Source organism: Erythrolamprus reginae, chromosome 2 (genome assembly GCF_031021105.1).
Source record: "Erythrolamprus reginae isolate rEryReg1 chromosome 2, rEryReg1.hap1, whole genome shotgun sequence".
In the NCBI taxonomy this organism is placed as follows: domain Eukaryota; kingdom Metazoa; phylum Chordata; class Lepidosauria; order Squamata; family Dipsadidae; genus Erythrolamprus; species Erythrolamprus reginae.
This window is the reverse complement of record NC_091951.1, coordinates 130,966,718-130,981,573: the sequence shown is the minus strand read 5'-3', so window position 1 is coordinate 130,981,573 and position 14,856 is coordinate 130,966,718. Positions and strand designations below refer to the sequence as shown.

The window sequence follows — 14,856 nt, the reverse complement described above, 5'->3', positions numbered from 1 at the left end:
TGATCTAGATGTTGTGGAAGGATTCCATCTGTAATTATATTAACTAAAACAGCTATTACTATATGAATTATAGTTATAATGAAATATTGATTCTTTTTAATTGATTATTTTCCTATTTATCTGAATTTTAACGTATATTTTTTTTCCTTGGGGGAAAAATAACCTTTGGGGCTATATAACTGTGATATAAATAAGAGTAATCTCTTTGAATAATTTATTTTGTTACTCCATTTATTAGGATTTTTATCTGTCATTTCAATTTATCGGTTTAGTTTCCTAAACACTTGTACTCTGATCAATAAACCCAACAATATTTGCAATTATATTACCAACTCATTGTTGCACAATAAAGAGAACCTTGTTGTCTTGTCCTAAGTAATGGCCAGCCACTCGAGGCGGGCCAACATTTGCGGCGGTGGCTGGAAAGCGCACAGCCACCACCACCGAAGGCAGATGATAAGCGGTTGCATGAGAACGCGCACAATCACCCCAGTGGGTCCAGTGAATGGCGCTGGGCAGGACAGGATGGGGACAGAGCGGTGAGTCCCTAGATAATGGATGGGCTCACCACTTGCCCCTCCTTTTCGAACCTTCCCTTGTTCAGCAAAGAGCTTTTGCCCGTAGTTGCCCAAGAATGTTTGGAACTAAAGTTGTGCTCCTTTGGTTTTACCTCTGCAAGTCCAGATTTGAACTAATAAAGTGACCCATAAAACCCAGCTCTGGTGTCTGTATGCTTATTCCACGTCTGCTGCAATGGGAAAATGCCTGAGCTCTTTTCACATTATGCTTAAGTTTTAGGTGAGTTACAAATTGAACAAAATATTGCAAGATTAAGCAATGTATCTAACAATCCATAGAACGGTGGGGAAAAGTCTAATACTGTTCTTCCTATTCATGGTATAATACTTTCCCTACCCATTTTGCATATAAGGGTGGTTTTTGTTACGTGAATTGTCTAAACCAGCATAATGTCCACTTCTTGACAGCAATAACCGCACCAAACTGGCAGAAATTCTTGTCTGAATTTTTTTAAAAATGGGTTTATTTTTAAATTTTGCTACAATATTCCTTTAAAGGTACAATTTGGCAGTTTGGTGTAGTGGCTAGGGTGCAGTCCTAAAAACTAGGAGACACTGAATTCTAGTTCTACCTTAGAAATGAGAGCTGGACCAACTCACTCAATAGGGCTGTTGTAAAGAAAATAGGAGGTAGAAGGAACGTTAAATACATTTGTTGCTTTGAGTTACTTATAAAATATTAAATGCAGGATAAAATATAATAAATAAATGTTTATTTTAATAAATTAATAAAGACCTGTGTCTCATAAAACCACTTCATTTGGAGTAGCAGTAAAACCAGACAGTGATTATCCTTTTATTGAAGCTTGTCAATTGTCAGCATGTGTCAAAGTTGAGTATTAATATAAAATAATAAGCAAAGTATGAGGAGTTGAAATTTTTTTTAAATAGATATAGCTGTCTGTCACAAAGTTCTGAAGTATATTCCTTTATAGTCTCCCTGTCTCCTGAGGAAAGAGGGATAAGGCAATGAGTCCCCGGACAGGATCTATGACTCATTATGTCAATCAAATTCCACTTCAGAAGGGAATAAAGAGATTTGTATCTCAAAGCTGTGCATAACGACTTCTCAGCTTTTCATTTCATATTTATGAGCGGTTTACTTTGAAGTGTTTATCAGGCAATACGCAGAAACATGAGAGAGCATTGCCTAAAACCATGTTCAAGTGTCTAATCTGTTAAATGCTTGCTGAGTAGGCTAGTTTATCAGTGCATGCAATGCCAAAAGTGTGTGTGTGTGTGTGTGTGTGTGTACACACACACACACACACACACTTTTGATTAGCAATATAACGATGGATTTCTAATGCCAGGCATTTTAAAATAATCATACCATACATAAATTACAAAAACAAAATCTATAAATAAATAAATCTATATAAATCTATAAATATAAATCTATTCTGTTTGAATAAATCTATATTCAAACAGAAACAAAACAAACTTGCTCTACTGTTATATATTATTGCATTATGTATGTATATAGAATTTTCAAACTGCATAGATCACCAGACTAATTCTTGGAGAAGAGCAAGGAGGGAGGGAGAGGAGAGGGAGGGGGAGGAGAGGAGAGGAGTTTCTAGCTCCCTTGGGAAAGCTATTCCTTGAAACATATGAAAAAGAAATGTTTCTATCCTTGATCTTTCAAGCTAAATCTATATTAAAGGCTTTCAACTAGCCAACCCTAGCTGTATACTATATCTTTCAGTAGCTATTAAGGAGAAAGTAGGTGTAATTGAGATATTCATAGCACCGCATGAGATTGGCAGAACAATTTTTTGAAAGTTTTATGGAAGCATTCCCACTGTGTTCAGTACAGATTACTTTCATGTACATATGCATAGCATTATAATATTAAACTTAAAACTCTATTCTCTTTTTACCAGTTTACTCTGTAATTGAACTATGATGGTGCAAAATAAATAATATGGTGGCAACTCCAATCTAATCTGAGTTAAAATGCCCACATATACTAGTTTTTCCAGAAAGCTGTATCTTTCATTTACCTTAAGGCAACCCAATTTAAAAACAAGAAAAGAAATATATAGCTTTAAAATGTATAATTGTAAACACAAATAGAAATACAAAATGTCCACAAAGAAAGACATTTAAATATATGGCTATGTAGTATACTTATGAAACTTACAAGTTATTTTGCCAATTTGAGATTGTATACAAATAAGCATTTTTTTCACTTTTAAAGAATAACAATGTTGCCTGAAGCAATTGATGAATTAGAAGGAAACTGAAAGTAATCCTATTCTATTCTTTGTCTATTAGACTGGTAAACAAGCTCTTTGTTCTGTCTTTCAAAATAGACCAGATTAGGATATCAAAATATCTTGTCTAACACTATTTTTTGTTCTGCTCTGGCCTACTCGGATCAGAACAAAGGGAGAATCCATGCACAGAAATTTCAGATCAAACACATTTATATTTAAAACAGGATTTATAAAAGCAAGGTCAGGCATTTTTGTCCATGTTAGCAACTTTCCTGGTTAAATTGGCTAAGAGATAAGAAGCGGGCTGCAGCCGAGGTTCAATTTTAATTAAAACATTCTTCAGTGAGACAATGTCTTTCGATCACACACTTACAGATCTCCTGATCTTCCTCAGACGGCTGCATCTCTGCTTATTAGATTTAAAAGAATAATAGCAGTTTGCCAGCGAAGCATTTCTGGAACCCCGGATCTAGGAACTCCACCATTACAAACATTGGAACTCCACATCTCTTTACCCATGATTCCTCACTTATATACTGTCTGGGTGTGGTCAACTATTTTCTACAGATATAATTGTCTAGACTTTCTTTCTTTTATGGAACTTTTCTCATAAAGATATTCCTGCCTACTTCATAACCTTCTGACCTGGGCATCTAATAGGGGCTCCTGATCCCCAATGTCTCTCTCCTACTCTGACTCAGACCTCATTGGGGTTTCCACAGTCTCTGAAATTCATCAGGTTTCTCAGGTTCCAATTCTCCCTCACTCTCACTCTCTGACTCAGTTGTCAAAAACACTGGCCTAGGGTACCAAGTCAGACCCAGTTCATCCTCCTCAGAATCTGTGAATAACTGAGCTGGTCGTGGAACACTCACAACACTTTTAAGGTTACAATAACAGAATCTCAGGATATTGAATGAGCTTTCCTCCTCTCTTTATCCTTGTGATATTATTTTATCTGAAACACATGAATTACATGTCTGACTCTCCCCAATCAGATTTCTTTTATTCTTAATCAAACCATTAACATACATTGAAACTATAACTAGAAAATCTCCAAGATCCCTTCCAACTCTGTTATTAACACAGTGTAAATATATTAGGCATATGCAGGCCCCATAAAAGGAGGGCTACATGCAGTCCACAGGTCATGAATTTGGCTATCTATCCGTTTAGTATATTTAAACTCATCTTGATTTATTAGTCTAGGAATATACACTCTTGTATCCAATTCTTATTATGCTTAGCAAGTAGGTATGAAAATATGGTTAATTTCTTAACAATTAAATTTTCTGTTTAAAGAGAGGGACAATTTTTTGTATTGTTGTCATATTCCTTAATACCCGAACGTCAGTCATTTATAGATAAAGCAAATAAATATATAATTGTTAAGTGTAGAGCATCTGTGGAAATATTCAATATTACATTAAGTTGGCTGAGCTGGTGCCAATCAATGCTCTCTTGGTGCTGGTGGGGAAGTTATGAAAGTATATCATTATTTTACATAGCTATAAACATAGGGAGGAATATAAAAATAAAATATAATTTTTTTAACAAAAAATCTAAAATTATAGAAAATTTAGTAAAACATATGAATTTAATATGTATTAATATTGCACCCTATTATTTATTAACTTCAAAATCATGTTTTAAAAATTGGTTGGCATTGTACTCCATTCCTTTTTGAGAATGCTTAATATAATAATAAAATAATATTGAATATACAGATGTATATAATTATCTTCTGAATAATTGCATGAACCTGTAATTTTTATTTATTATTAAATTTGTTTGCTGTCCATCTTGCTACAAAATGCAATTATAGTCCTTATTGATTTATTTTAAAGGAGTACATTACCAGACATCTTATACAATATCATCAACATACAGCAATAAAAAAACACAATAAAATTAAAACTATTACAGCCAGTCAAGACATCATCATATTCTCATTTAATAATTATTGGGTTTAGCAATAGCAATTAGACTTATATGTCATTCCATATTGCTTTACAGATCTCTCTGAGCCATTTATAAAGTCAGCTATCTGGGTCCTTCCAACCTTGGAGGGATGGAAGGCTGAGTCAACCTCAAACCCATTAGGAATAATAATGTACTCTAATTCCAGTTGTGACCATTTCTAACCACTGTGCCACCAGGGCTTCGTGGCTTTCCAGAAGACTAAAAGGATAGGGGACCAGTGTTTCTCAGGTGGAAGGTAACTCAGCAGATTAGCCTTCTTACCATACATATGTTACAATTTCTAGATTTTCAGTAAAAAAAATGCATCTGAAGAATTTTAGCATTTGAGCATTCAAGTGGGAAAGGTATACCTTTGTAACTTTGATCTGATAGAAGCTAAATAATTTGCAAATAACTAAAATACTTAACAAATGCCATGAATTATAAAATTATAAAGCCTGCTTTTTGAACTAATGAGTCGTTTTCTCCTGATCATTTTCAACTCTATACATTGACAAGCCAAAGTAATAAGTTTTTTGTTCCTTCTGTTAATACTGTGTAGTAAAAAAAATGATAAAAATGTGATGACAGAGCAATTTAAATGTAATAACAATTTAAATATTGGAGAAAAATTACTCCAGTTACATATAGCCATACAAATATTGTGTAAAATATAAACATGCAAAATATATTCAAATTAAATATTGTTCCCAATTCCTAAATTGCCTGTGACTGTCATACTCTGGTTAAATTTCTGTTCTCCTATGTGAGGTAGATAGTGGAAAACAGGATGAAGAAGATCCTGTTTTCAATTATTGCTCAACTATTTCAAAGAAACTTTAATATTGGGTAGACCAGACACATTTTGAATGCTTGCTTAGTAGTCTTAATTCCTCACTAAAATCTAAAACAACACAGTTTACTTAGCTGAAATCATAATTAAGTACTAACTTGAAATATAATTCTGCAAATATCTCTATAAAACAAATGAATTAAGCAAAATTAGCATAATGAACACAAAGCACCTGAACTGAATGAATTAACAAAGTATATAAAATTGGTAGCATTTGCATCAAACTGCAATTTAAGTTCAATAACTATGGAGAAACAAACCACTTGGTTGCCTCTATCTCTAAATGTTCGGTTTCCCTATTTAAGTGGGCACAAATCACTTTATATGAATTTAAATAGATTTTTGGACTTTGTCCCTGTCTCTCATCCAAATGAGTAGCCACAGAAACTGATTATTTGACCTCCATCTGTTACTGGAAAAATATTTGTCTCAAATATAAAGTTAACTGTGTAGTTAACTTTATGTATACTGCTGAGACAGTAAATATTCGGGTCACTTTTTCTGTGACAGTTGCATATAAATGTTCACAAATATCAATGTGACATAATGCTCTAGGTTAGTTAAATATTTTAAAACAGGTTTTCCATATATTGTTCATGTACAACCATCTTACCAATGCAACCTTATGGATATCTACTTAGAAATAAATTTCATAAGTTTTTCAAATGACCTTAGTCTTATCAAACGATAATTAAAAATAATATGGACTGTTAAAATACATTATATAGAGAAAGTACATAAATTAGTATGGATTTAGCATTAACAGCATAAACAGTGAACATTTCATGCCAGCTTGATCCCTGTAGACACATTATTTAATACCACACCCAATGCTAGAACAGAATTACTGTAGTTTGGGTCAAATAGTTGTGTTTCTATTTTGATGCATTTTTTCAGTTTGTTTAATAGTTAGCTTTTTATCTCTGGAAGCCATGTGCATTTGTCAAACGTTTAACTTTAAAAAAAATAGAAAAAGTGGGCTCCTTGTCTCATTGTTCTTTTCAATGCTGTTCCAATAATCACATAGAAAATAACAAGAAAAATCGTTTAGTTTGTTCTTGGCATCATTTTCATTTTTACATGAATGCAAAATGCTAATTAAATTGGGAACATGTGGACATTTAAAGGAAGTTAAATTCTACTGCTTATTAAATTATTTTATTTCATTTGAAAGACAGCTTATTCAAGTTAGTATATCCATAATTTGATAGTATTTATATTTCTGTACTGTATTCTCTTATTATTAGAAATGTCAACTTAGGGATCACTGTTTATTGTAGCTACAGTTTTTCTTTTGATTTCTATTTTCAAAATACACTTTTACCAATATCTTTGTATAGTTTATTGCTAAGCTCACTTCATATGTTGCTTTTGCAATTTTTAAAACTTATTATTTTATTTTTCCTACTGATTGTTTAACATCACTTTAAAACAAATTTGCTTCCCATTATAAAAGCATGAATAAAATTCCATTAAGAAAAATATGCATGCTTATATGACTTTCATATTACTGCTAATATTTGCTATATTGCAATAGAAAAATTATACAAATATGTATTCTTAAAAAGTCAAAGCAGATAAAACATGATGGAATAAAAACAAGGAAAATAATCTTCAATTCAATTCTATTGTTTTCTTTTTTTTTGGTCATTCTAAATATGGAAGTTATATAACATAATTTTTTAAGATAGAAATTTTCAGAAACAAAATGTTTTTGTTTGGTGGGGGATTGGTCAGATTATGGTTGATAGACAAGAAAGGACATGAAGTTTATATTTTCCAGCATGCAATCTGTACTGGGATCCCTTAAACTAGATTTATTATTATTATTATTATTATTATTATTATTATTATTATTATTATTATATTAATTAGATTTGTATGCCGCCCCTCTCCGCAGACTCGGGGCGGCTCACAACAACAAAACAATATACAGAGAATAAATCTAATATTTAAAAATCTAAAAACCCATTATTAAAAAGAACATACAATACAAGTATACCATGCATAAGACTATATAGGCCTGGGGGAGATGTCTCAATTCCCCCATGCCTGGCAGCAGAGGTGGGTTTTAAGGAGTTTTCGAAACACAAGGAGGGTGGGGGCAATTCTAATCTCCAGGAGGAAGCTGGTTCCAGAGGGTCAGGGCCGCCACAGAGAAGGCTCTTCCCCTGGGTCCTGCCAGATGACATTGTTTAGTCGATGGGACCCGGAGAAGGCCAACTCTGTGGGATCTAACTGGTCGCTGGGATTCGTGCGACAGAAGGCGGTCTCGGACATATTCTGGCCCGATGCCATGAAGGGCTTTATAGGTCATAACCAACACTTTGAATTGTGATCAGAAACTGATCGGCAACCAATGCACTGTGGAGTGTTGGTGTGACATGGGCATACCTAGGGAATATATAAATTCTGGCAATTGGAAGTATTGATTCTTTAAATAATCACAACAATCCATAAATACATTGGTATGGGAGGAACTTGTCACTCCCATAGCCTTGTCCACATCCTCAGGAGTCACATGCTCAAATTCATCCCACACAATAGAACTAAGACCTTCTCCTGTCATCTCGGTTGGAATTGCCCAATCAGAGTCCAGGTCCATCTGAATCTCGGTGACTTTATCCAATAGAAACTGAAAAAAATTCATCAGGTCTAACCTACAAGGGCTCCTCCATTCCCTCTGCATTGAGGAGGGAATAAGTCACCCTAAAGAAGGCGGCTTGGCGCAAATCAGCAGACACAATAAGTGCGGAAAAATGTGAACATTTTGCTGCCCGTATCTCCACTAATTAAGTCCTAATAAAGGCTCTTAACAGTGTTCAGTCAGATTCGGAGTTCTCCAGTGTCACTTTAGATGTCTCTTCTGGTGCTTCATCTCCCAGAGTTCCTCAGTAAACAGTGGAGTTTACCTGGATCCACTGCCATGAAGAGGTTGCAAAGGCGCAATCCGGTCCAGTGCCCCTGATGACGCCCTGTTCCAGGCAACCACCAGGGACTCAGCAGGATTGTGGACAGGGGAGTCAGGTATTTGCCCAAGCTCCCTTTGGAACCCTTTATGATCCATTAGGCATCTGGGGTAGAACCACTTAATTGGGGAGTGGTGTCTAAAGTCTAACCTCAGTAGAAAATGATTGGTCATGGTTGTCATGGAAGCCATGAACTCCTGAGCTACATCCGAGGATTCATCGATGGTAAGTTGAAGTCCCCCAGCACCATAAGCCTGGAGAACTCCATCACCAACCCAGCTACTACCTCTAGCAATACTGACAGGGTTGTTGTAACACAGCTGGGGGGCAGGTACGTCAACAACAAACCCAATTAAACACCTGAGTCCAATCTCAATAGGAGAGATTCAAACCCAACAAACTCTGGGGCAGGGATCCTGTGAGGACAAAGACTCTTCCAGACAATAATTGCCACTCCTCCACCCCTTCCCTAGAGTTGTGGCTGATGTAATACCTGAAACCTGTCAGGGCACATCTCCAAGAGGGGAACATGGCTCAGTCAGGTCTGCCCCCCTCCTTAGGAGTAAATTGCATATGAGAGGGAGGCTTGTTAACAACAGATTTGGCATTAAATACCAGCATACTGAGGCCAGGGTCCTGACAACCCATGTCACCAGATATACAAGGCGAGCCCAATGGACCAGAATGAGAAGGGCCAAAACAAGTAATTGCTCTAAGACAGTGAATCCTGATTCCCTGACAGTAGCCTACCCTCTGGCTCCTGCCATATCTACCTCTCCTAGTCATAACCATGATACCCCAGTTCTCCAACATCCTGGAGATCCTCTTCCCCACTCCCTTCCTCCCTGGAAGGCAAGGTGTCCCACTCACATCAAGGTGGGGGTCATATCTGTGCCCCCATCTGCTTCTGTTTGCACACATAGCAGAGAGGACTCTATTCCTTGCCCTCGGCTCGCCCAGCCATTCTAAACCCACTCCCTCCATTTATTATTTATTTATTTATTTATTACTTAGATTTGTATGCCGTCCCTCTCCGAAGACTCGGGGCGGCTCACAACACGTGGAAACAAATCATAAATAATCTAACAAATTTAAAATTAAAAAATTTAAAAGACCCCATATACTAACAGACATCTTAACAAATGTCTTTAGGTAGATTATGAGGAGTTTTTTAGGGAATGAAGCTGGTGTTGTGGCAGTAAGTCTTGGCCCCATCAACAAGCAGAAAGATGCAGGTTTCAGGATGATAATAGACTGTTCTTTTAATCACTACACAAAAGAGCTTGGCAGGCAAGCACCTGTGTTCTCCTCAGACTGCTGCTCGATCCCCCCGCACCCAAGCCATGCCTGTACTCCCCACCAAAATAATAATCTGTAACTTAAAAATAGTTACCAATTTACGACATAGTATATAGGCTGATTTCTAATGCTATATTAAACTATACAGAAGTTTAGTTTGGGTTTAACATGCCATGTGACCTCACACACTGAAGTGTGTTAATCATAGATGACAGTTTATCATGCTGTGTCAATCTTAGTAATAATATGATTTATGAATAACTATGGCAAGAAAACCACAATTTAGTACGATATGTAAGCTAACTCTTGAATTTTTTTTAAAGACACAGATTCAGAACCTTTTCCCTGTCAAGTAAAAATAAATCTGTCTATATATGCTACATGTGGAACAGATACCCTCATACACATAAGCAAATATAAAATTGTAACAAAATCTAATTAGAACAAAGTCCAAAGTACTTTGTGGCCAATATATTTTGAATCACATGAATTGAAATCATACCATTCATGTATTGTTTTGAAGCATATTTGGAATCCAAGTAAGCTTAGTGACCTTGGGCAGTGCTTTTTTATATGGAATAGACTAGAATAGAATAGAATAGAATTCTTTATTGCCCAAATGTGATTGGACACACAAGGAATTTGTCTTGGTGCACATGCTGTCAGTGCATATGAAAGAAAAGATATGTTAACCGAGAATCATACAACACTTAATGATAGTATGGATACAAATAAGCAATCAAATCATATTAGGAACCAGTCAATATAATTTGTATGGATACAAGCAACAAAGTTACAGTCATACAGTCATTTGTGAGAGTGATGGATGATGGAAATGTTGAGGACATTAATAATAGTGCAGACTTAGTAAATAGTTTGACAGTGTTGAGAGAATTATTTGTTTAGCAGCGTGATGGCATTTGGGAAACTAGAGTTACACTGGTACCTCTACCTATGAATGTCTCTATTTATGAAGTTTTCTAGATAAGAACTGGGTGTTCAAGATTTTTTTGCCTCTTCTCAGGAACCATTTTCCACTTACAAACCCAAACCTCCAAAACTGTAACAGGAAAAAGTAGGGAAAAGCCTCTGTGAAGCCTCTCTAGGAATCTCCTGGGAGGAAACAGGGCCTCCATCCTCCCTGTGGTTTCCTCAATCACACACATTATTTGCTTTTACATTGATTCCTATGGGAAATTCATTTTTCTCCCCAATTCCTATCAAGGTTTTTGGGATTTTTTTTTAAAAAAAATACGAGTTACTTCTTCTACTGAACTGTTTAAATACCCTTACTGATATCTGTGCGGCTTAGTTCTATACATAGTGAGTTCTGCATGAAAGGACTGTTAGTTTCTTTTCAAATAAATTTACAATTAAATTTAAAACCACTCTCCAATTTTTAATTCTCTTTTTTTTTCTTTCATATTTTCCTAGGAACTAACTTCACCCTTGCTGAACTAGGAATTTGTGAGCCCTCCCCCCACCGAAGTGGTTATTGTTCAGATATAGGAATCCTTCAGCAAGGCTATTCCCTCAGTACTGGTTCTGATGCTGACTCAGATACAGAGGGTGGAATGTCTCCCGAGCATGCCATTCGACTTTGGGGGAGAGGGATTAAATCCAGGCGGAGCTCTGGTCTGTCAAGCCGTGAAAATTCTGCCCTTACCCTGACTGACTCTGACAATGACAATAAATCAGATGAGGAAAACGGTAGGCCTATTTCTGCAGTACAGTTTATAATGTATATGCATAGGTGACGATGTGATCGCACATGCTTGCCATAATAGACGATAAAACAAAAGCTGTATTTCCCTTGTGAAGTCAAAATGCTGGTTCGTAGCATGCTTCTGTGGGTGAAATGATCTATTTTTTAGGGAAGTGTGAAAAAGAGGTTTAATTTATCCTGACTGAAAATATATAAATTTTATTTGGATAAGATTCTTTCATCAAATAACATTGTTCTCTCTGAATTTTCAAATGAAAACAAATGGAACTTTGTTAATATACACGTAAAATGTATCTAATATAAATACTTGTTCAAAAGACAATTGTCAGGTTGTATTTTATCAATTTTAGAAGAAACCTAATAAAAAATCATTTTATAGTTTTAAAAATGAACAAAATCTACTAAAATATTTTATTTTAAATTTTAGTAGTTTAAAATTTAATAGCTTAAAATAGTTTAAGCATAGTTGCTAAATGAATTGTTATGAGTCACCAGTTTTCATATTGAGATACAAAGATAAAGATTTCATCAAACTGAAATAAAATTTCTGTTAACACGCAATATATCTTTTTTTAAAAAAAATCTAAGGTGAATATATTTATAGAGGGAAGATAATCCTTTTATTTCTCAATAAAAAAATATGGACTATTATTTAAAAAGATAAAGACTCGCCTTAGTGCTTGAGAATATCTGATTTTTCATCTGAAAAATCATAGTTTGTGATAATCAATATACGTATACTCAGTTCACTGGTTTTCTAAACTTTTTAAAAAGCAATATGATCATACACATTGACAAGTGCTCTGGTTTAATACCACAGCATGGACACTTAAAAAGCTACCATTAGTTTTTCATGCTAATATTTTCTTACATAAAAAATGGTATGTCCTTAAGATCTAAATCAATAAACTGTTATGTATGCATCTACTAAAAGGGTGCAACAGGGATGTGCTGAGAAAGGGGTGGAGAGAGAGGGAGGAAGGGAGAAAGGGAGGGGGAGGGAGGGAAAGAGAGAGAGATATCCAGTCCTGGAATTACAGGCTTGTTGTTTCTAGAGTTTCAACTTTTTTCCCCTTGTTTTTTGTTTGTTTGTTTATAACTGATGTATGTTGTAATGTTTCATTTGCACACAAGCTTTAAGGAACAAAATGTGTATAATCTATTATAGTATCTGAGACTTTTTAAAAATCAAAGTTTGGTTGCTATATTGATAATATTTAGCAGCTCCCAAGGGAAAAATGGCTTTTTTATATTGAATGTTTTATCATTTTATGTTTTTATCATCTCTCTTTAACATAATAAACACTTTTCTTTTGGTATTAATTCAATTTTGGCAGTTTTCAGTATATCTTAAACATCTTAGAACCCACTTAATTGCAATTAACATTCTAACTCTTGATATTCTCAACCACTGGCTCTGAATACTAATTTATATTCAGGAATGAGTGAATTTAACTTCATTTTTATTGTTAGTGGAATTCAGGTATGACTCTGAATTTATAGTAGGTTTACTTCACGTAATTTTTGTAATTATAATAGTCTCTTTTTTTTCTGTATGAAGGCAGTAGATGCCAAAGACAAGAAGCACACATACTGTATCTCATTGGCATTTCACAATATTTCCAACAAGAATGAATCCAGTTTTGATATGTAATTGTGATGTATATTTCTTTTAAAAGTAAACAATTACTTCATTTAATCACTATTGCTGTCCAATAATAACATATTGATTTAAAATGTCACTTTGTAGACACACAGACGTAATTATGGAAGCTGAAACCTGTTGAACATGCATTTGCAGACTAGAGCTAATTATTTCCACTGCAGGAAATTAGTAGAACAGCTGAATCTCTTGTTTATCTATTCGAGATTTATGGACAGTACTGTGCCTTATCTGAATGTGTCAGCAAGGCATTCATTCAATGTAGGCAGTGATTTGATAATCTGCATCTGGAGAATTATGTATCGATGTAATACAATGTTCAGCAGAAATACCAATGCAAATTGCACTTGTGCTCTCAAAATTAGCTTTTCCATGCCCACACTTTCAAGTACGCAATGAAATGTCTTGGGAGGTACAAATAAAAATGTAAGTGCTATAACTCTTCTTTTAATTATATACTTAAAGTTTAAATAATTTCCATAGCATTTTCTTACACAAATAAATACTTGAGATAATTAAAAATTGGGGGGCGGGAAGGGGGGAGATAGCAAAAGACAAGTCAACAAAAATTCTGTTACCATATACCAGTATTTCAATCTAGGAATGTTAAACTTTGTAATCTGAAATTTTGAATTAAATTAAATTATTGCACCAGTAATTTGCAATCTTTGAGATATATATATATATATATATATATATATATATATATATATATATATATATATATATATATATATGTCACATGTTTAAGCTGAATTTGAAAATTAAGGGAGACTAGGATAGATCTATTTCGGCCTTATTTTGGCCTCATCAGCTAGCCATACCCACTGGGACTTGAACCTGCAACCTTTGCCTTGTAAGGCAGAAAATTATCCTCTAGGCTACAGTATCCAATCCCTTCAGCTCTGTACCAGGGAAGGGTTACATTTTGTGTCGAATCACCCTGGTATATTGAAGGAACATCACAGCTCCTTTTTTGCCTCTCGGCCCAACCCAGGGCCATTTCCAAGGCAGTTAATTTTATTGATAGCCGACAATTCTATCTGTATGTGTCACATGTTTAAGCTGAATTTGAAAATTAAGGGAGACTAGGATAGATCTATTTTGGCCTTATTTTGGCCTCATCAGCTAGCCATACCCACTGGGACTTGAACCTGCAACCTTTGCCTTGTAAGGCAGAGAATTATCCTCTAGGCTACAGTATCCAATCCCTTCAGCTCTGTACCAGGGAAGGGTTACATTTTGTGTCGAATCACCCTGGTATATTGAAGGAACATCACAGCTCCTTTTTTGCCTCTCGGCCCAACCCAGGGCCATTTCCAAGGCAGTTAATTTTATTGATAGCCGACAATTCTATCTGTATGTGTCACATGTTTAAGCTGAATTTGAAAATTAAGGGAGACTAGGATAGATCTATTTTGGCCTTATTTTGGCCTCATCAGCTAGCCATACCCACTGGGACTTGAACCTGCAACCTTTGCCTTGTAAGGCAGAGAATTATCCTCTAGGCTACAGTATCCAATCCCTTCAGCTCTGTACCAGGGAAGGGTTACATTTTGTGTCGAATCACCCTGGTATATTGAA

General features: G+C 35.2%; 1 protein-coding gene across 1 annotated transcript in view; it reads left to right on the top strand.

Annotated features, from left to right (window-relative positions):
* The window catches only part of TENM2 (teneurin transmembrane protein 2), a 1,054,259-nt gene that overhangs the window by 53,292 nt on the left and 986,111 nt on the right, over positions 1-14,856 (top strand). Inside the window, exon 2 of the mRNA XM_070739470.1 lies at positions 11,318-11,593. Coding sequence (XP_070595571.1) covers positions 11,318-11,593 — 276 coding nt within the window. The remainder of the gene's footprint in view (positions 1-11,317; positions 11,594-14,856) is intronic.